At 42.5% G+C, this 22,467-nt stretch overlaps 1 protein-coding gene across 5 annotated transcripts in view; it reads left to right on the top strand.

Annotated features, from left to right (window-relative positions):
* The window catches only part of GYG2 (glycogenin 2), a 53,859-nt gene that overhangs the window by 13,173 nt on the left and 18,219 nt on the right, over positions 1-22,467 (top strand). For all 5 annotated transcript variants that reach the window (XM_055267114.2, XM_055267115.2, XM_055267118.2 and 2 more), the window contains exons 3-8: positions 1,348-1,489; positions 11,611-11,785; positions 12,621-12,783; positions 14,414-14,540; positions 17,802-18,024; positions 19,450-19,650. In XM_055267114.2, coding sequence (XP_055123089.2) covers positions 1,348-1,489; positions 11,611-11,785; positions 12,621-12,783; positions 14,414-14,540; positions 17,802-18,024; positions 19,450-19,650 — 1,031 coding nt within the window. The remainder of the gene's footprint in view (positions 1-1,347; positions 1,490-11,610; positions 11,786-12,620; positions 12,784-14,413; positions 14,541-17,801; positions 18,025-19,449; positions 19,651-22,467) is intronic.

Consider the following 22,467-nt stretch of genomic DNA (forward strand, 5'->3'; position numbering starts at 1 on the left):
GTTGTCTTTCTCCTGGCAACAGGGGCTTGGGTGCCCAAGAATCAAGTGGTTTAAAAGTCATTACCAAAGTTCACATCAGTCTTGTGCACAGAGACTTAAAACTGCCATAAATTATATCTGCTGTGAGAGTTCCTTCCTCTCATATTGAGGCATTAGGAAACTGAGTACATCCTGCCTAATGAAACAATATACTTTTCCTTATGTTGTCTCTACTGCCTCATACATCCCTGAGTTGAACTTGAAGTCTTTGTAAGAAATGATCTGTCCAGAATTTAAATAACATGTTTGGCTGCTTCTGTATGGAGCACGATTCTTTTCTTTTCTTTCTTTCTTTTTTCTTTTTTTTGGAGACAGGGACTCATTCTGTTGCCCAGGCTGGAGTTCAGTGGTGTGATCATGGCTCTTTGCAGCCTTGACCTCCTGTGCTCAAGCGATCCTCCTGCCTCAGCCTCCCAAGTAGCTAGGACTACGGGCGTGCACCACCTCACCTTGCTAATTTTTTTTTTTTTCCAGTACAGATGAGGTCTTGCTGTGTTTCCCAGGCTGGTTTCAAACTCCTGGGCTCAAATGATCCCCCTTCTTCGACCCTAGCACTAGGATTACAGGCATGAGCCACTGCACCTAGCCCAGAGCACAATTCTTTTGAGTGAGTTGGGTTATATCTTTGCTGTAACTCAGGTCATCAAGTCATCACTTCCCTTTTTTGCCTTTTGTTTTCACCTAAGATCTAAACACTTTGGGTGAGTTTTCAAGAGTCAAACACAACATAAAATAAAGGATAGTAGCTATGAGTTGCCATGGCATTGCAGCATCAGGAAATGGGCATAGCAGTTGGGTTGACTTTGTCCCTTGTTTAAGGTTCCTTCATACTCCTCCTGTGTTTTGTTTTGTTTAGAATGAAAGGAAGCATGTATGCGAATTAGAATACTGAATATTGACTGCAAGTCGTGATTTTTTTTTTTTTTTTTTTGAGACAAGGTCTCACTCTGTCTCCCAGGCTGGAGTACAGTGGTGCAATCATGGCTCACTGCAGCCTCAAACTCCCAGGCTCAAGTATCCTCCCACCTCAGCCTCCTGAGTAGCTGTAACTGTAGCCCTGCCACCACACCCAGCTAATTTTTGTATTTTTCGTAGAGACAGTTTCACCATGTTGCCCAGGCTGGTCTTAAACTCCTGAGGTCAAGCAATTCACCCACCTCAGCCTCCCAAAGTGCTGGGATGACAGGTGTGAACCATCATGTCTGGCCCAAGCCATGAATCTTGGGAGAGGAGGGGAGGTGACTATGGCCCCGTCACCCCTGCTGTTCCTCAGGAGTGTAACTCTGGTGTTTCTGTTGATTTTCACAGTGACTGATCAGGCTTTTGTCACACTGGCCACCAGTGACATCTACTGCCAGGGCGCCCTGGTCCTGGGGCAGTCACTGAGGAGACACAGGCTGACGAGGAAGCTGGTGGTGTTGATCACTCCTCAGGTGTCCAGCCTGCTCAGGTAAGGCTCAGAGATGCGGCTTGTGCCCAGCTGGGTCCTATAGAAAGAGGGTCACCTCTCCCCCAAGAGGTCCTAGGAGTTATTCTGACGACTGACTGCCCTTCTTCACAGGCCTGGATGGCCAGCAATCATGATGGGCATCTGACATTTGTAACGAACCTTCGAATCATGTGAAGATATAGGTGTGTGATCGGCTTCACAATACTTTAAAAAACAATACTGGGTTTGGTTACAGTTCATTCTCCCAACCATGGAAACTGAAAACTCAATTCTTTTTTGTTTGTTTGTTTTTGAGACAGGGTCTCGCTCTGTCGCCCAGGCTGGAGTGCAGTGGTACCATCTCGGCTCACCGCAACCTCTCCCTCCCGGGCTCAAGCGATCTTCCCTCCTCAGCCTTCTAAGTAGCTGGGACCACAAGTGTGTGCCCCCATGCTCGGCTATTTTTATTCTTATTTTTATTTTTTGTATTTTTGGTAGAGACAGGGTTTCGCCACGTTGCCTAGGCTGATCTTGAACTCCTGGACTCACTCAGTCCACCTGGCTTGGCTTCCCAAAGTGCTGGGATTACAGGCATGAACCACGGTGCCCAGCCAAGGAGTCTTTTTTTTTATAATTTCCTTTTATAGTTCCCTTTGTCTTTAATTCTCAAATAAAGCAAATACATAAATAAATGCATCTAATGAATAAAGCATAAGGCTTCTCTTAAATGTCATACATTATGTAAGCAACAATCTTTTTCTTTCATCAACCATGGACCACTTAGGAAAATTGATTTTATACGAATGGGATGAGGAGGCATTTAATATGGTAGATGTAGCAGGAATTGAATGTCATATTCTTTGACAATGAAATAATAAATCCAGGCATTAATAGCTAAACTAAAAAGAGAACAAACAAAGAAAAAACCAACCAGTGTGTCCTCAGACGTTTTAAACTGGAAATTTTAAACTAAATAACTCAATCCGGGTACAAATGAAAGCTTGAATTAGGTACTATTTCAGAAAATCATTGCAACGTGAGTGCTACCTATACAAAGCAAAGACAGCAACTACAGTGGTACGAGAAAGAAAATTTAAATCAGTGAAGAAATTATCCAGTTCAAATATATATATATACATATGTGTGTATATATGTATATATACATATGTGTGTATATGTGTATATATACATATGTGTGTATGTGTGTATATATACCTATATATATGTGTATATATGTATATATTTATATATGCATGTATGCATGCGTATACATGTATGTGTCTATATATACATGTATGTGTCTATATTTATATATACATGTATGTGTCTATATTTATATACATGTATGTGTCTATATATACATGCATGTGTCTATATATACATGTATGTGTCTATATTTATATATACGTGTGTGTACATGTATGTGTCTATATTATATATACATGTATGTGTACATGTACGTGTCTATATATACATGTATGTGTACATGTACGTGTCTATATTTATATATACATGTATGTATATATGTTCAACTATATATTTTATATACATATATGTATATATACATGTATATATTTATATATACATGTATTATAGATGTTCAAATATATATGTATATGTATGTTCAAATATATACGTATATACATATAAAATATATATATTTGAACTGGATAATTTCTTCACTGATTTAAATTTAAAATATATATATACACATATATTTGAACTGGATAATTTCAAATATATATATTATATATATATAATATTTCATATATATATTTGACCTGGATAATTTCTTCACTGATTTAAATTTAAAAAAATATATACATATATGTATATGTATACATAAATATATACATATATGTATATGTATACATATATATATACACACACACACACACATATATATACACATATATATATATATATATTTTTTTGAGACAGAGTCTCACTCTGTTGTCCAAGCTGGAGTGCAATGGCACGATCTTGGCTCAGTGCAGCCTCCATCTCCTGGGTTCCAGTGATTCTCCTGCCTCAGCCTTCCGAGTAGCTGGGATTACAGGCATACAACATCATGCCTGGCTAATTTTTGTATTTTTAGTAAAGACAAGGTTTCACCACGTTGCCCAGGCTGGTCTCGAACGCCTGACCTCAAGTGATCTGCCCGCCTCGGCCTCCCAAAGTGCTGGGATTACAGGTGTGACTCACCGTGCCCAGCCCCAAATATTTTTAAAATAATATTAAAAAAGCAAACAGCAGTAAAAAATTCATAAAGATAAAATGAGAAAACTAATAATTGGGAACAAGAAACAAATTCAAGGATTAGATTAACAAATCTTCAGGGAGGCCAAGGTGGGAGGATTGCATGAGGCCAGGAGTTTGACAAGACAGCCTGGGTGACATAGCAAGACCCTATCTCTACAAAAACTAAAAAGAGTTAGCCAGATGTGGTGGTGTGCACCTGTAGTCCCAGCTACTCAGGAGGCTGAGGTGGGAGGATCGTTTGAGCCCAGAGGTTCGAGGCTGTAGTGAGCTATGATCACACCACTGCACTCCAGACTGGGCAACAGAGTGAGCTCCTCTCTCTAAAAATAAAAATAACAAATAAAAATGAATCTTTTATTTGAGAAAACATAAATGTACAAAATTGAAATTAGAAAGAAGTCATTTGGAGGCAGTTTTAAAAGCGAATACTATATAGAACCCTTTATAGTAATAACACTGGGAGTATTGAAGAAGTGCTTGATCCTTCTAGGGAAATCGGTGAGATGTTGGTTGTTGTGATCAGAAGAAATAGAAACCTTTTGTTTGACAATAACTATGAGAAAAACTGAAAATGTTACCAAAGGCTTATCTTGTAGAAAGGCCCTGGTATGGGCAATTTTAAGGGAAGTTCTGTTAAATTGCCCATGATGAATTAATTTCCCTGCTGCATAAACTGTCACAGAGCCTAGCAAAAGATGAATATGTTCACTTATTTTAAGAAACTGCTACAATCTTGACACCCAAACTTGATTTACAGGTTTGATTGTGTTTACATTTGGATTGAGAAAGCCCTCAAATACAGGATGTTAATAAGGCAACTCTAGCCCTGTAGTAAAGAAATAAATAGTGCTTACCCTAAGAAAGCAAAGATAGGTTATTATTTTAAAACCTATTAATGTCATTCATCACATTAATATGTTAGAGAGTCAATGATAAGATCCTTTTAAAATAAAAACTAAACATATAACAAAAAGAATTCCAGGCTGGCCACGGTGGCTCATGCCTGTAATCCCAACACTTTGGGAGGCTGAAGCAGGTGGATCACTTGAGGTCAGGAGTTCGAGACCAGCCTGGCCAACATGGTGAAACCCCGTCTCTACTAAAAATACAAAAAAAAAAAAAAAAAAAAAAAAAATTAGCTGGGTGTGGTGACAGGCACCTGTAATCCCAGCTACTCGGCGAGGCTGAGGCAGGAGAATCACTTGAGTCCAGGACATTAAGGTTGCAATGAGCTGAGATGGTGCCACCATGCTCCAGCCTGGGTGACAGAGCAAGACTCTGTCAAAATAAATAAATAAAAATCTACATAGATTATAAATATAGAGGTAAACATTTAGAACATAGAGAAATCTTAGAAGAAAATCGATGAAAGTTTCTCAGCACTGCTGCTATCCGGGACTGGAGGATTCTGTGTGGTGGGGCATCCTGTGCACTGTAGGGTGTTGAGCAGTGTCCCTGGGCTCCGCCCACCAGATGCCGGCAGGAGTTGGCAATTGTGACAACTAAAAATATCTCCACATATTGATGCAGGTGGATGTTTTGTTCATCTGAAAGCTGGAAATGTGTTGTAAATTAAACAAGATGGAAGAGGACACCAGAACTGCTGCGTGCCAGAGATGCTATGTGTTAAAGATAAAACAAACGGAGGGCCACACTGACAATATTATAACGGAGAGGTTCTTACTGTCCATCACATACAAAGAACTCTGAAAACACTTGAGGGGTTTGCACAGGCTCGTCTCTAGCACGCCAGAAGCAAAGATAGACAAATACAAAAATAGGTATTGGACACGAGCAACTGGCTGGGTGCGGTGCCTCATGCCTGTAATCCCAGCACTTTGGGAGACTGAGGTGGGCTGATCACTTGAGGTCAGGAGTTTGAGACCAGCCTGACCAACATGGTGAAACCCCGTCTTTACTAAAAATACAAAAAACATTAGCCGGCGTGGTGGCGCCTGTAATTCCAGCTACTCGGGAGGCTGAGGCAGGAGAATTGCTTGAACCTGGGAGGCAGAGGTTGCAGTGAGCCCAGATCGCGCCACTGCACTCCAGCCTGGTGACAGAGCGAGACTCTGTCAAAAAAAGAAGGAAAAAAAAAAAAGCCTGACTATATTAAGGTCCAAAAATGCACCAGTGAGTGCAAAGGTGCACATAGCACATCCAGCAGGTTCCCTGTTTTATTTTAAAAGCCGGCGGGGACGGGGGTGTAGAAAAATGCTGTTAAAGAGTATAATTGAGTTGCTTGCAACACAAAGGATAAATGCTTGAGGCGATGGATACTGCATTTTCCATCACGTAATTATTACTTATTGCCTGCCTGTATCAAAGTAGACTTAAGCTTTACTCGAGAGGAACTTTAAAATATTCAGAAACAACATGGCAGAAATCGTGGGAAGGTTCAGTGTTGCAGGTTGGGTTGAGGTTTTGTAGGACCTTTTATTATATATTTCGCAGTCATAGGGAGAATTGAGGGATGGCGCTCTGCGGTGGTCAGGGCAGTGGAAGACGAGCAGTGAGCAATGACTGTGAATGACCAGGGGTGTGGGTGGTGGGAGATCACCCCTCCCCCAGGCTGTGTGGTGCAAGCGTGTTATGGAGTGATCTTGTAGGGAAACCACGCCAGGAGCCTGCGTTTATAGCTTTAAACTAATCGTATTCATGAAACATACTTCTGCTTCCAGGAGTTTATTTTAGGGAAATGAGCAGAGCTGAACAAAAAGATGTAAGGACATAAATGGCAGCGCCATTTGTAGTGAGGTGGAGTGCTGTTTCTCTTGCCCTCCTCCCAGCCCAGATCTTTACGCAACTGTGGTGAAGATGCCATAAATTCCATAAATAACTGGGCCAAAAGCAGAGGGAGATTTGCTGAAGGAAGAGTACTTTTTCAGAGAAATAGTTACCTTAAATACAGAGCAGTGAAATCTTACAAATAAATATCGAGTCCAAGAGAAATGCTAAGAGAGAGAAAAGGTCCGAGAGCTTCAATATCTGTCAAATAGGAGAGAAAGAAAAAGAAAGAAAGAAAAGAAAAGAAAAGACAGAAAGACAGAAGTAACTCCTATTATATTTCAGCTCTGAGAAAAAGTTTAGATTGAAAGTGTTCCAGATATTGAGCAGAGTGGATGAAGAAAGCTCAAATGTAGACACAAAGTGGTAAAATTTCAGAGCAGCAAAAATGAAGAAAAATCCTAAATGCCTTTGTGTATCAATCTGGTTGAGACAATTGATGTCTCAAAATTCTGGTGCAAGGTAACTTTGAAATGAAAGTTCTGTATTCAGCTTTAGTACCGTAATTTGAAAGCAAAACAAAGACTTCAAATTTGCAAACGTTAAAAATTTTATCCCTCAAAGACCTTTGAGGAAAAAGTTAGTTGATTGACTCCAGCAAAATGGAATGTGAATCCAAGAAAGGCTAGAGTAGCCAAGCCCAGTGGCTCATGCCTGTAAGCACAGCATTTTGGGAGGCTGAAGTGGGAGGATCGTTTGAGTACAGGAGTTCAAGACCAGCCTGGACAACATAGTGGGGTCTCATCTCTACTAAAAAATTTTTAAAAATTGCTGAGTGCAGTGGCACATGCCTGTAGTCCCAGCTACTCAGGAGGCTGAGGCGGGAGGATCACTTGAGCCTAGGAGATTGAAGCTGCAGTAAGCTATGATTACACCACTGCACTCCCCCCTGGGTGACAGAGCAAGACCCTGTCTCAAAATAATAATAATAACAATAATGATAATGATAATAAATAGAAGAGAGCACACAGGAAGCAGTGCTGAAGAAATAAATGTATAAAACAGAGTTAAGTCTGAATGTGTTAGTGCACAGTTGTGAAAATAATCTGGAATTAACATTTCACATGGGAGGTAATTGAAAGAGCAGAGAAGAAAGAGTATGAGCATATGTTCACGTTTTTGTTTCGTCTGGGAAGAAGACATAGATAATGACTATCTTTTTTTTTTTTTTTTTTTGAGACAGAGTCTCGCTCCGTCACCCAGACTGGAGTGCAGTGGCGCAGTCTCGGCTCACTGCAAACTCCGCCTCCCGGGTTCACGCCATTCTCCTGCCTCAGCCTCTCCGAGTAGCTGGGACTACAGGCGCCCGCCAACACGCCCGGCTAATTTTTTTGTATTTTTAGTAGAGACGGGGTTTCACCGTGGTCTCGATCTCCTGACCTCGTGATCCGCCCGCCTCGGCCTCCCAAAGTGCTGGGATTACAAGCGTGAGCCACCGCGCCCGGCCTGATAATGACTATCTTTATATTTGATAGAAAATATAAGCTTAAATACGTGTGCTGACAGTTGAAAGGTGGTTACCACCAGAAAACTAGAAAAGATTTGTACAAGTTTCAGAGCCTTAATGGGAAATGCGTGGATTGAAGAAAACTTGATTCATGCCATCAGAGGTCGGTGGGAAAGAATTACACTGATGTCAGGCCTCTGAGCCCAAGCTAAGCCATCATATGCCCTGTTACCTGCATGTACATATCCAGATGGCCAGTTCCTGCCTTAACTGATGACATTCCACCACAAAAGAAGTGAAAATGGCCGGTTCCTGCCATTAACTAATGACATTATCTTGTGAAATTCCTTCTCCTGGCTCAAAAGCTCCCCTACTGAGCACCTTGTGACCCCCACCCCTGCCAGCCAGAAACAAGCCCCCTTTGACTGTAATTTTCCTTGACCTACCCAAATCTTATAAAACGACCCCACCCCTATCTCCCTTCGCTGACTCTCTTTTTGGACTCAGCCCGCCTGCACCCGGGTGAAATAAACAGCCATGCTGCTCACACAAAGCCTGTTTGGTGGTCTCTTCACACGGACTCGAGTGAAAACTGAAGAAATAGAAAATCTGATATATGTAAAAAAGGGAAAATAATATAAAATGAAACTGCAGGACTCAATCCAAATATAACCGTGATCATCATAAACATGAATGGATTAAAATTCCTTTTAAAAAAGATAGGCTTTCTGAATGGGAAAATAAACATAAAATCCAGACATACAGTAGTGTAGGAGGCAGCTTAATTAAAAACAAACAAACAAAATGTTGAAAATAAATGGATGCATGTGATATGATTCTGTTCCACTATCCAATCTAAGTAATGGTCAATTGTTTTATAGATTGCTTTTCAGTTGTTTTTTTTTGTTGTTGTTGTTGTTGTTGTTTTTTGAGACAGAGTCTTGCTCTGTCGCCCAGGCTGGAGTGCAGTGGCACGATCTCAGCTCACTGCAACCTCTGCCTCCCAGGTTCAAGCAATTCTCATGCCTCAGCCTCCAGAGGAGCTGGGATTAGGTGCCCGCCACCGCACCCGGCTAGTTTTTGTATTTTTAGTAGAGACGGGGGTTTCACTTTGTTGGCCAGGCTGGTCTCGAACTCCTGACGTCAGGCGATCCATCTGCCTAGGCCTCCCAAAGTGCTGGGATTACAGGCATGAGCCACTGTGCCCAGCCTTCAGTTTGGTTTTGTCCAGTGTTTTCTCATGATTAGACTGAGGTTATGCATTTTTGGCGAAAAAATCATCAGAATTGATGGAAGTTTTCAGTGTGTCATGTTACGGAGTACATGATGTCTTTATGTCCTGTCCTGGTGATGTTAAATTTGATCACCCAGATTAAGTGGTGTCTGTTGGAATTCTCCACTGTAAAATTATTATTTTTTTCTTTTAGTAGTGGAAAATATCTTGGGATAGACATTATACAAACGGCCTGTTTCTTCTCTAAAAATCAGTGAGTCTTGTCTGCAACAGTTGTTACTATAGTGTTTGCCTAATTGTGATTTTCTACTTCCCTCATTCCTTCTATTTCAATTACTTGGAATTATCTTCTAAATTAAACCTGCCCCTTCTTTCTCACATATTTGTTTATTCAATAGTTATATTAGGTCAGGCATGGTGGCTCATGCCTGTAATCCCAGCACTTTGTGAGACTGAGTCAGGCAGATTGCTTGAGCCTGGAAGTTTGAGACAAGCTTCGTAAACATCGTGAAACCCCATTTCTACCAAAAAATACAAAAAATTAGCTGGGCACGGTGGCGTGCACTTGTAGTCCCAGTTACTTGGGAGGCTGAGGCAGGAGGACCACTTGAGCCCAGGAGTTCGAGGCTGCAATGAGCTATGATTGCACCACTGAAGTCTAGCCTGGGTGACAGAGTGAGGCCCTGTATCAAAAAGAAAACTTACATTAGTGTAGACTCATGAATATTTATTTCATATTTTGGGCTTGTTGTTTTTTGTTATTGATTACATTATTTCAGCTTTGGCAATTGGGTGCTTCCCCTAGCTGGCCCCCTGTATTCTTTCAATATGCCCCCATCCTTTTTCTAGCACTTGCTTAATTTTTCTGTCATCCCAATATGTTCCAGACTATGATGAAGTGAGATTTAAGCAAAAATAAATAAATAGAACAGAGCAAATTTCACTTTGATAAAATGGACAGTCTTTCAAGCTTCGAGTCTCAAACTTGTATGCAACTAACAATGTAAGTTTTGAATACAGAAAGTAAAAATTGATAGAGATTGTTATGGACATCTGTTAGTTTCTGCCAGCTCAGCATTTACATTTCTCTGCCTCTGCAGCTTACAGAGGGAAACTGTCTTCCTAAGAGATGGCCCAAGTGCATGCATCTTAAGACAGTTCTGTTCAATTTGTCACATTTTTCAAGTATGCATGCATTTCTTTTTCATAATATTAATATTTATTGCTATATATGAATACTGGATTGAAAGCCCAAGCATTCAGTTTACACACAGAAATTATGCAATTATATATCGCTTCACAAATGCAGTGAACACATTACATTCTACAAAATCTACTTCACAGAAATTTAAAAATTCTAAATATCAAAAGGTACAGCTGAAGAAACAGGTATAAATTTGGCAGCCAGGAATTTTGACAGGGAAGTTGCAGCTTGCATGACTTTATTTTTTTTGTTTTTTGAGACAGAGTCCCACTCTGTCGCCCAGGCTGGAGTGCAGTGGTGCCATCTCGGTTCACTGCAACCTCTGCCTCCTGGGTTCAAGCGATTCTCCTGCCTCAGCCTCTTGAGTAGCAGGAATTACAGGTGCCACCACCACGCCTGGCTAATTTAAGTTTTTTGTTTGTTTGTTTTTGTTTTTGTTTGTTTGTTTGTTTGTTTTGAGACAGAGTCTCGCTCTGTCGCCCAGGCTGGAGTGCAGTGGTGCCATCTCAGCTCACTGCAACCTGTGCCTCCTGGGTTCAAGTGATTCTCCTGTTTCAGCCTCCTCAGTAGCTGGGACTACAGGTGCCACCACACCTGGCTAATTTTTGTATTTTTAGTAGAGAAGGCGTTTCACCATGCTGGCCAGCCTGATCTTGAACTCCTGACCTCAAGTGATCCGGTTGCCTCGGCCTCCCAAAGTGCTGGGATTACAGGCATAAGCCACCGTGCCAGGCCTTGCATGACTTTAAATATATGAATATGAAAATATTGAGCTTAGAGTAATCATTGTGCTTTGTGTTGATCGAAAAATATAACAATGGCTATCGAAGAAGCATGTTCAAAGATACTTAATTCACTTCAAAATGTCATACAAATTGTGGTGGTTTCTACGTACCTCTGAAGCTTCAGTCATTTAGCTCAGGTACATTACTAAAGTAATATATTAATTCTACTGGTCCAGTGGGGTTTCACACCGTTGACATTTGCATTCAAGCATGCATGGGCTTTTGGGCACAAGTGGACGGTGTGCACAGCTCTAAGCCGTCCGTGGAAATGTGCTCTGAACATGGAGACCGCAGTGAGGGCTGTGGGGATTCTCTTTGCATTCCATGTTTGTGAGCAGCAAAACAGCACCCTCTTGAAGGAGGAGGTAGTTCGACGCTAAATATTCACCTGCTGTCCTACTATTTGGCACATGTCTGTTCCAGGGTCATCCTCTCGAAGGTGTTCGATGAAGTCATTGAAGTGAATGTAATCGATAGTGCAGACTACATCCACCTGGCCTTTCTGAAGAGACCTGAGCTCGAGCTCACCCTCACCAAGCTTCACTGTTGGACTCTCACTCACTACAGCAAGTGTGTCTTCCTGGATGCAGACACTCTGGTGAGTGAAGACTCTCTGCTTGATAGGAAACCCTCCAAGACCACATCTCTATCCTCAAGCAGGCTGTCAACTTTTCTTTTTTTGCGACACAGTCGCTCTGTCACCCAAGCTGGAGTGCAATGGCACGATCTCGGCTCACTGCAACCTCCGCCTCCTGGGTTCAAGTGATTCTCCCACCTCAACCTCCCGAGTGGCTGCGATTATAGGCACCCGCCATCATGCCCGGTTAATTTTCGTATTTCTGTACAGACTGGGTTTCGCCATGCTGGCCAGGCTGTCACCTCTTACTGGTAGATTCCTGTGAGGTCATGTGCGTTTCCATTTCTAACACAGATGTTCAGTCTATTATAATCAGACATAGCATACCCCCGAGCACTGTGCTAGACCCTGCTGAAGAGAACGGGGATCGGAAGACATGTTCCTACCCCAGGAATGAATTATCACCACAGTATTTTACACACACAAAATAGAATCATTAGGGAAAAAACTTGTGGCTGGGCACAGTGGCTCACGCCTGTAATCTCAGCACTTTGGGAGGTTGAGATGGGTGGATCGCTTGAGGCCAGGAGTTCGAGACCAGCCTGGCCAACATGGTGAAACCCCGTTTTTACTAAAAATACACAAATTAGCCAGGCATGGTAACAGGTGCCTGTAATCCCAGCTACTCAAGAGGCTGAGGTGGGGGGATCGCTTGAACCCGGGAGGTGGAGGCTGCAGTGAGCCGAGACTGCACCACTGCACTGCAGCCCGGGTGACAGAGCAAGACTCTGTCTCAAAAACAGAAGCATTGGTGAAGGAAGCATTGCGGCAGGTTCTGCGTGTCTTGCTTCACCAGGTGCTGTCCAATGTTGATGAGCTGTTCGACAGGGGAGAGTTTTCTGCGGCCCCAGACCCTGGATGGCCGGATTGCTTCAATAGCGGGGTGTTCGTCTTCCAGCCTTCTCTCCACACGCATAAACTCCTGCTGCAGCACGCCATGGAACACGGCAGCTTTGACGGTAAGTCAGGGCAGCCCGGACGCTTAGGGAAGAGAACGGGACTGCTGCCTGGACCCGCATCACAGCCTCACCCCGTTTCCCCACATCTGGGAACGGCCACTTGAAGACCGAGGTGGGAATTGAAGAATATGGCCAGCCAGGGGGGTAGGAAGAGATCAGGACGCTCATAAGGAAATACGCAGTTGAGAGAAGCATTGGAAATATCCTTGCTGGGTAGAAAGAACAGTTCCACAACCCAGTCATATAAAATAGGTGAGCAAATCCTTCTCTAAAGGGCTGGTTAGTAACTGTTTTCAGAGTTGCACGCCTTGTGGTCTCTGTTGCACACACTGAACTCTGCAGATGAAACACGAAGTCAGCCTTTGACCATACAGTCACGCCTCGCTTAACGACAGGGATGCGGTCTGAGAAATGTGTTGTTAAGTGATTTTGTCACTGTATGAACATCCTAGAGTGTGTCTACACACACCTGGATGATATAGCCTACTGTATACCTAGGCTGGAGGGTAGAGCCTATTCCTCCTAGGCTACAGACCCATATAGCACGTGACTGCACTGAATGTTGTAGGCAGTTGTAACATAATGGGAGGTATCTGTGGTTCTAAACATATCTAAACATCACAACGGTCCAGTGAAAATACAGTATAAAATCTTATGGGACCACTGTCACATGTATGGTCTGTCTTTGACTGAAGCACTTTTATGTGTTGCATGACTGTACTTGGCATTGAACATGGGCTGGCCGTGGTGGCTCATGCCTGTAATCCCAGCACTTTGGGAGGCCAGGGCGGACAGATTGCTTGAGGCCAGGAGTTCAAGACCAGGGTGGGCAGATGGCTTGGGACCAGGAGTTCAAGACCAGCCTAGGCAACATGGCAAGACCCCATCTCTACAAAAAATAGAAAAATAAGCTGGATGTGATGCTGGCACCTGTAGTCACCAAGCCCTGGGAGGCTGAGTTGGGAGCAGCAGCTGAGCTCAGGAGTTCAAGGCTACAGTGAGCTATGATTGCACCACTGCACTCCAGTCAGGGCGACAGAGTGAGACCCTGTCTCAGAGAAAAAGAAAAGAGCGTGGCTGTGTTCCAGTAAAACTTTATTTATAAAAACGTGCACAGTGTGTAGTTGGCTGACCCCTGGTAGAATATAGGGAGAATTAAAATGAGGCAACCTGAAGCCGGGTATTTGTTGAAACGGGCATCAGTAGAGAGGAAATGTGCTGGAATTTTTGTAAAGTAAAAGAAAATACTGGAGCAGTGAAGAATTGCCTCTAGGTAAAGGGGAAGAGTTAATAAAACCGGCAAAAATGCTGGGAAAAGCATTGTCACTACCCGGGAGAATTCATTAGGGGACCAGTGGAGTGCTTTGGACTCCATATGCAATTTTAGCATTCATTCTGGGGGCTCCTGGTGGAGAATTTTGGAGGGAATGTGCACTTATTTTTATCAATGGCTTGGGTTATCAGTCCTTTCTGAGAACCAAGAGAATGTGTGCAGCTGGCAGACAGAAGACATGGAATTAGTAACCCTGAAGGCAAGTGTTTACGCTGAGAGCTTCAGGCACGTCTCGCGTTCTTGGAGTGGACCAAGCCATGCTTTACTAACCTGCTTTTGTGTTTGCTGCTTATGTAGGGGCGGACCAAGGCTTACTGAATAGTTTCTTCAGGAACTGGTCGACCGCAGACATCCACAAGCACCTGCCGTTCATCTATAACTTGAGTAGTAACACGATGTACACTTACAGCCCTGCCTTCAAACAGTAAGTTCTCCACCCTGGCGAATCCTGCCGGATCTGCCATTACCGATCCACCTACCCTCCTGGAAGACATACCAGCTGTCGGCATATTTAAAAATATCTATCTATCTATCTATCTATCTATCTATCTATCTATCTATCTACCTATCTCTCTCTAGGTAGATCTAAATATCTATTTATCTGTATAGATAGATACCTATGTCTATGTGTCTATCTATCTAGATCTCTATGTCTATCTATATAGATATATATCTGTCTATATAGTTATCTATCTATATAGGCCTAGACATCTATCTATCTATCTATCTATCTATCTATCTATCTATCTATCTATCCATATCTGCCTATTTAGATCTGGATATCTATCTGTATACATAGATCTATATATCTATATATATGTATCTATATCTAGATCTAGATGTCTATATACATTGATCTAGCTAATCTATATATCTATGTAGATATTTATCTATCTATCTAGACCTAGATATCTATCTATCTATCTAGACCTAGATATCTATCTATCTATCTAGACCTAGATATCTATCTATCTATCTAGACCTAGATATCTATCTATCTATCTATCTATCTATCTATCTATCTATCTAATATATCATCTATCATATGTATCTATCCAGATAGATCTGGATATCTATCTATCTATCTATCTATCTATCTATCTATCTATCTAGATCTAGATATCTATCTAGATCTACATCACTATATAGATACCTATATCTATCTATCTAGAACTAGATATCTATGTATCTAGATATCTATCTAGATTTAGATCTTCATCCATATAGATATCTATCTATATCTATCTATCTAGATCCAGGTATCTATCTGTATACATAGATCTATATATCTATATCTGTATATCTGTCTAGATCTATCTAGATATCTATGTATATACATGGATCTATATATCTCTATGTATCTAGATCTAGATCTCTCTATATGTAGATCTATCTATCTAGATCTCTCTATATGTAGATCTATCTATCTAGATCTAGATCTCTATATAGGCATTGATCCATCTATCTAGATCTAGACATCTATCTATATATTAATACATAGATCTATTTATCTATATACATCTTTATATATGTATATACACACACAGAAACACACACACATATCTCGTTTCCTGCTTGCTTGTTGCTGTAAATGACAGCAGGTCAAGGCTCTACGACAATGATTCCCAAAGTGTGGCCCAAGGAACCCTGACCCCACAACTCTTTCAAGTGTCTTCAAAGTCATAACTACTTTAAAAAAAGAATTTGAAGATGCGATTTTTTTCCCTTTTTGCTGCCATTTTCTCATGAGTCTATGCTGAGATTTTACAGACACTACATGGCATGTGATAAGGTAGTACCCTGAACACAGATGGAGCTAGGAGGAACCAGCTGTCGCCTCTTGGGAAAATGGATGGCACTCTTCTCACAATGATTTTTTTTAATATAGAAATTTTTTAAATGAAAAATTATAAAATTTATGTTACTGCATAATGGTTTGATTTTTTTAAAAGTGATTGATAAATACGCTTTCCAATTTCTCAGTTTTAGTATCGATTATTGTAAATATGGAGAGAGAGAATCCACAGGGACATGGCCGGGCACAGTGGCTCACGCCTGTCATTCCAGCCCTTTGGGAGGCCGAGGTGGGCGGATCACTTGAACTCAGGAGTTTGAGACCAGCCTGGTCAACATGACGAAACCCTGTCTCTACGAAAAAATAAAACAAAACATTAGCCAAATGTGGTGTCGCACACCGCTAGTCTCAGCTACTTGGGAGGCTGCGGAGGGAGGCTCACTTGAACCTGGGAGGTGGAGTTTGCAGTGAGCCGAGATCGTGCCACTGCACTCCAGCCTGGGTGACAGAGCAACCCTCAGCTCAGGAGAAAAAAAAGGAAAGAATCCATACGGACAAAGCTCTTTGGGTTCCTAAAAGGGTCAGGGGTGAGGGGACCAGAAGCTGTGAAATTTACTGCTCCAGAAGGTATGGCTATAAATGAAAATAGAGAATCTGAGAATCACCTTGGGAATGAATAATCTAGAGTCTGCATTCTCTACAGAGGACACGGTGTCCCTAAGGAAGAGATTGATTCTTGGGAGTGAAATCTTGTTATTTTTTAATGTATAATCACAGATGTAATATACAGAACATAGGTATGTCATGTGACTTTTGTATTCATGTTTCATGAGGAGGTGATCCAAGAAAAGAAAAGTTTAAAAAGCCTCCTGGAGGATGGTGATGATGAACAACAAAAAAGTTGGCAAGGGGAAAATTTAGAATCCTGCAAAACAGAAAACAAGCCAGTTTCCTTGCCGCTTGCATTATCCACTGTCAAAGCTATTTTTTTTTGCCTCTGTCATCTTAAGGATGTGATGATTTGGGCTGCTGTACTTCACGTTTTTACCAAACCGATTTATTTTTCCCATTTTGGGAAAAAATGTCAATGGATTACGATTATGTTTTTTCATATATAGAAAATAAAATAACTGCAAAAACTGATTTTAAAAATATATCTTTATGCAAAATAACTGCAAAGGAAACTACTACTACTATGCTGATAGCAGTGGAGTAGTATTATTGATGATGTATTGATTACTATCTTGATAGTAGTGGTATGCTATTATTGCTCGTATATTGATTACTACATTGATAGTACTAGTATATTATTATTGATTATATATTGATTACTATAGTGATAGTATTTTATTATTGATCACATATTGATTACTGAATTGATAGTAGTAGTATGTTACTATTGGTTATATATTGATTACTATGCTAGTAGTAGTATATTGTCGACTATATATTGATTACTACATTGCTAGTGGTAGATTATTATTGATTATATATTGAGTACTATGTTGATAATAGTAGCATATTATTGATTACATAGTGATTACTACATTGATAGTAAGAATATATTGTTATTGATCATATATGGATTACATGCATTGATAGTAGTGTATTATTATTGATTATATATTGATGACTATGTTGATAGTAGTAGTCTATTATTATTGATCATATATTGATTACTGCATTGGAAGTTGTAGTGTATTATTGATTATATATTGGTTACTATGCTGATAGTAGTAGTATCATCAATAATAATAATCAGTAATGGAAACCCATTGGGACAAGTCCTTCAGAGGCTGTCTTTGAGGAGCCCCATGGTAGTTGGATGCTTTCTGGGTGTCTTTTATGACATCTGAGTGGAGATCAGAATCCCTTCTGTTTCCTTCTCAGATTCGGTTCCAGTGCAAAGGTCGTCCACTTTTTGGGGTCCATGAAACCTTGGAACTATAAGTACAATCCACAGAGTGGCTCGGTGTTGGAGCAGGGCTCAGCGCCCAGCAGCCAGCACCAGGCGGCATTCCTTCATCTCTGGTGGACGATCTACCAGAACAGCGTGTTGCCCCTGTATAAAAGTGTCCAAGCGGGGGAAGCACGCGCGTCTCCTGGTCACACAGTAAGTGGGGGATTCCCTTAAAACCCATAGCTGAGGACGAGGAGAACATCCTTGTCACCAAGGTCTGGCGTGGTTTTTTTTGAAATGCCCCTTTTTTGTCTAAATACTGTATTTCATGGAAAAGAATACTGAGAAGCAAGCACCTTTTAAAAACATTTTTATGTTTTAGCTCAAAATAGAGAATGCCTAATGAGTGGAGATCCTGTTTTGATTTATAGGCCTGGTGCAGAAATAGGTTATTGAAATTAGCCATCCTCATCAGAGTAAGAGACACTCATGGACAAGTGGTTCACAATGACTGATTACGATGTCATTTGGGTCAACATTTTCCACTCGAAACCATCATTTGAGATAGCAATTGGAGGAAGTGTATGAAGAGGATTTTGTAAATTTTTGATTGACACCAATTTGATTGCAAAAAATATAATGATAGCCCCTAGATGTGCTAAATCGTGGAGGATCTGCAGTGTGTTGAATGTGGACTGCATCTGCCTTGCAGAAGACCTTTTGCAGTTAGGACTCAGGAATCTTCTTATTCCTAATGGCTTTTTTCACTAAAGTAAAAAAACTTGAGCTTTTTTTTTTTTTTTTTTTTTAACTAGAGCATTTGTACTAGAGTACCAGAGTATTTTTTTTACTAGAGTAAAGAAAACTAGAGTTTTCTTTGTTCGTTTGTTTTTTGAGACAGAGTCTCGCTCTGTTACCCAGGCTGGAGTGCAGTGACGTGATCTCGGCTCACTGCAACCTCTGCCTTCCAGGTTCAAGCAATTCTCCTGCCTCAGCCTCCCGAGGAGCTGGGATTACAGGTGCCCACCATCGCACCCAGCTAATTTTTGTACTTTTAGTGGAGACGGGGTTTTGCCATGTTGGCCAGGCTGGTCTGGAAGCTCTGACCTCAAGTGATCCACCCGCCTCAGCCTCCCGAAATGCTGAGATTACAGGCGTGAGCCACCAAGCCTGCCTTTTTTTTTTTTTAACTAGAGCATTTGCTAGTACAACAGAGTCTGCTATCAGCACATGCATTGCCTGGGAAATTGAAAAGAATCCCTATTTTAATTTTTGATATGGTTTTTTATTTGGGTGGATCTAGGCTACTTTTTAAGAACTGCTGAAAATATCTGTCACCGAGTGACACTAGCAAGTGGACGTTTATTTGTATTCACTTCACAAACATTGACTTGCCACATATTTCCTGCTGGGCGTTTCGCTAAGTACTGGATTACTAAGTACTGGATTGCACAGGAGGGAATTTTAAGGCTTAGTGTTAAACGGTTCTGAGAAAGAAAACATTTAGGACAATTATTCGATGATTGGCAGATGGGAGCTGGGAACCCTGGCTACACAAGGCGCCACTCGCCCCCCAGGACAGCAGGTGAATTGAGGAGACATAGGGAAGACTCACTCCATGTGTCTGTTTTTGTGCAGCTTTGCCTCAGTGATGTGGGGGTGCCGTGTGCAGATTCAGCGTCTGGTGTCGGAGAGCCGTGTGAAAATGCAACACCCAGTGCCGGCGTGCTGTGTGCAAATTCACCACTGGGTTCTAAGCAGCCTGCTCAGGGCCTTCCGGAGCCGACCCAGATAGTGGATGAGACCCTGTCCCTACCTGAAGGACGCCATTCAGAAGATGTAAGTACCTGCACTCTTCACAGATGTGATGGAGAGTCAGACGCTGGCTCTCAGTGAGAGAGCAGAGAGAGCCGGCTTCCCTGGCTCTCTGGGGAGGGGAGATGGAGGGGAAGGGCTGGTCTTTAGTTTGCTGTGGCATTCCAGGCTCCTGCATTTATTTGCATTATGGCACACCGAATCAAGCTCACCTGCGGAAAGATGTCTATGCCCCAATCCCCAGGACCTGTGAATGTCACCTTGTGTGGCCAAAGGGAGTTTGCAGTTGTGATTAAGTGAGGGACCTTGAGCTGGGGAGGTATACTCTTGGATTATGGGAGTGGGCTCTTAGTCATCACAAACCTCCCTTCAAAGAAGAAGGCAGAAGTGTGAAGGTCAGAGAAGGAGTGTGAAGCTGGAAGCAGAGGCCAGAGAGAGAGGGGATTGGAAGACGCTGGGCTGCCGGCTTTGAAGATGGAAGAGGAGGCCCCGAGCCAGGGAATATGAGGCCTCCAGAAGCCAGAGAAGGCAGGACATGGATTCTCCCCCAGGTCCCCAAGAAGGAACCAACCCTGCCGACACCTTGATTGTAATCCACTGGACTTCTGGCCCCCAGAGCTATCAGATGGTCAGTCTGCCTTGGTGTAAACCACCCAGTTTGTGGCCGCTTCTTATATAGCAGCCTCAAAAAACTGATGCCACATGGAGACAGATGCTCCGTCTCACGCAGTTTACAGATTCTGGGGCAGCCAGAGCTCTTTCAGGTTGGAAAAGTGAGGCTTCCGTCAGGGCCCCTTCGACCCAGCTGCCTGGCTGTGCATCCTGAGAGGTTTCAGCCGAACCCCTGACTTGAACAGCAGTTGAAGTGAAGATGAATTCCCGCTGGGGTTTAATGTTCAAATGAATGTTGACCTGCACAGTGGTGTCTACTGAGGCTGAGTCTGCAGAACTTTGTCCCCGTTGAAGAAAAATGAAAATACACCTTACTTGCAAAACAAATAATGGAGGCCGTCATTTCTCCAGCTCCAATTTCTAGGCGAATACTTTGGAATAATATCTTGTGTTTAAAGATTTCTTGGGGCCAGGCACGGTGACTCAACACCTGCGATCCTAACACTTTGGAAGGCTGAGGTGGGAGGATTGCTTGAGCCCAGGTGTACGAGACCAGCTGGCAACACACTGAGACCTCATCTCTACAAAAAAAGTCAAAAAATTAGCCAGGCATGGATGTGTGCACCCGCAGTCCCAGCTACCTGGGAGGCTGAGGCAGGAGGAATGCTTGAGCCTTGGAGGTTGAGGCTGTAGTGAGCTATAATCTCACCACTGAACTCCAGCCTGGGTGACAGAGCGAGACACTGTCTTAAAGAAAAAAAAAAAGACATCTTTTTTTTTTGAGACAGAGTCTGGCTTTGTCGCCCAGGCTGGAGTGCAGTGGCCCAATCTTGGCTCACTGCAAGCTCTGCCTCCCGGGTTCACGCCATTCTCCTGCCTCAGCCTCCTGAGTAGCTGGGACTACAGGCGCCCGCCACCACACCCGGCTAATTTTTTGTATTTTTAGTAGAGACGGGGTTTCACTGTGTTAGCCAGGATGGTCTCGAACTCCTGACCTTGTGATCCGCCTGCTTCGGCCTCCCAAAGTGCTGGGATTACAGGCGTGAGCCACCGCGCCCGGCAAGATTTCTTGTTTTAAATCTTCACCACTCATTCTAACAAGTTTCTCAACAGAATTATTTTGAGATCATACTTAGGGAAGGATCTGGGGACTGGGCTGAAGGAAAGTGATTCTTTTCTGTATATTTCAGATCGCTCCCGGAGAGCCGTTTCTTGTTGCTTATAAACAAGTGACCTTTAGATTTTGCACACATTGCTCTGGAAGACACCACACGCTTCACTGTACTATGGCATAAATTATGCTCTGGCAACTTTATGCATTAATAGTGTTGGAGTGGTGACTTCGCATTGACCCAAACACATTGAAAAGATGTTTAGGTTCAGATGGTGAAGACTGAGGAGGTGTAAAATTCGCTTTTCTGGTTTTTCATTCCTCATGGTGTGCCCTGAGCGTGCGATAGCCTGGGCTGGCCCCAGGACGTGCCTCATGTGAGTGAAGTCAAGGGCCTCGGCTTGTTCCTGCTGGAATGTGAAGAATTCCATCGGTGGAGCTCTTACATCATGTGCAAAACGGCTGCAATTGTGCTGAGCCATGCTCGTATCAGGATGTCTAAGGAAAAATCGCATTTACATTAAATGTTTAGTAGGCAACCAAGTTTAGACTGTAAACCAAAGGGTATCCAAGAATGCTGTGGCATTCGAGGCTCATGCTTTTATGTGCATTACAGCACCTTAATGCCAATAAAGGGGAACTCTGATCCCCTGTTGATGTGTATTGAAAATAATTGAATGCTCGAACTCCTCGCCTAGAAAAGAAATATTATTGAATGCTTCGAAAAGATAAATTTAGGAAGTGTATTTTGCCAAGGTTAAGGACGCGCCCGTGACACAGCCTCAGGAGGTCCTGACAACATGTGCCCACGGTAGTTGGGGCACAGCTTGCTTTTATACATTTTAGAGAGACATGAGGTATCAATATGTGTAAGAAGTACATTGGTTCAGTCCGGCAAGGCGGGACAACTCAAAGTGGGGCGGGGGCTTCCAGGTCATAAGTAGATAGAGGCAAATGGTTGCATTTTTTTTTTAGTTTCTGATTGGCCTTTCCAAAGGAGGCAATCAGATATGCATTTATCTCAGTGAGCAGAGGGGGTACTCAGTGAATAGAATGGGGGGCAGAGGCCCCAAGCGGCTCAGCTCCCAGCTGGACTTTTCCCTGCTTGGTGATATTGG

This window comes from Symphalangus syndactylus, chromosome X, assembly GCF_028878055.3.
Source record: "Symphalangus syndactylus isolate Jambi chromosome X, NHGRI_mSymSyn1-v2.1_pri, whole genome shotgun sequence".
In the NCBI taxonomy this organism is placed as follows: Eukaryota; Metazoa; Chordata; class Mammalia; order Primates; family Hylobatidae; genus Symphalangus; species Symphalangus syndactylus.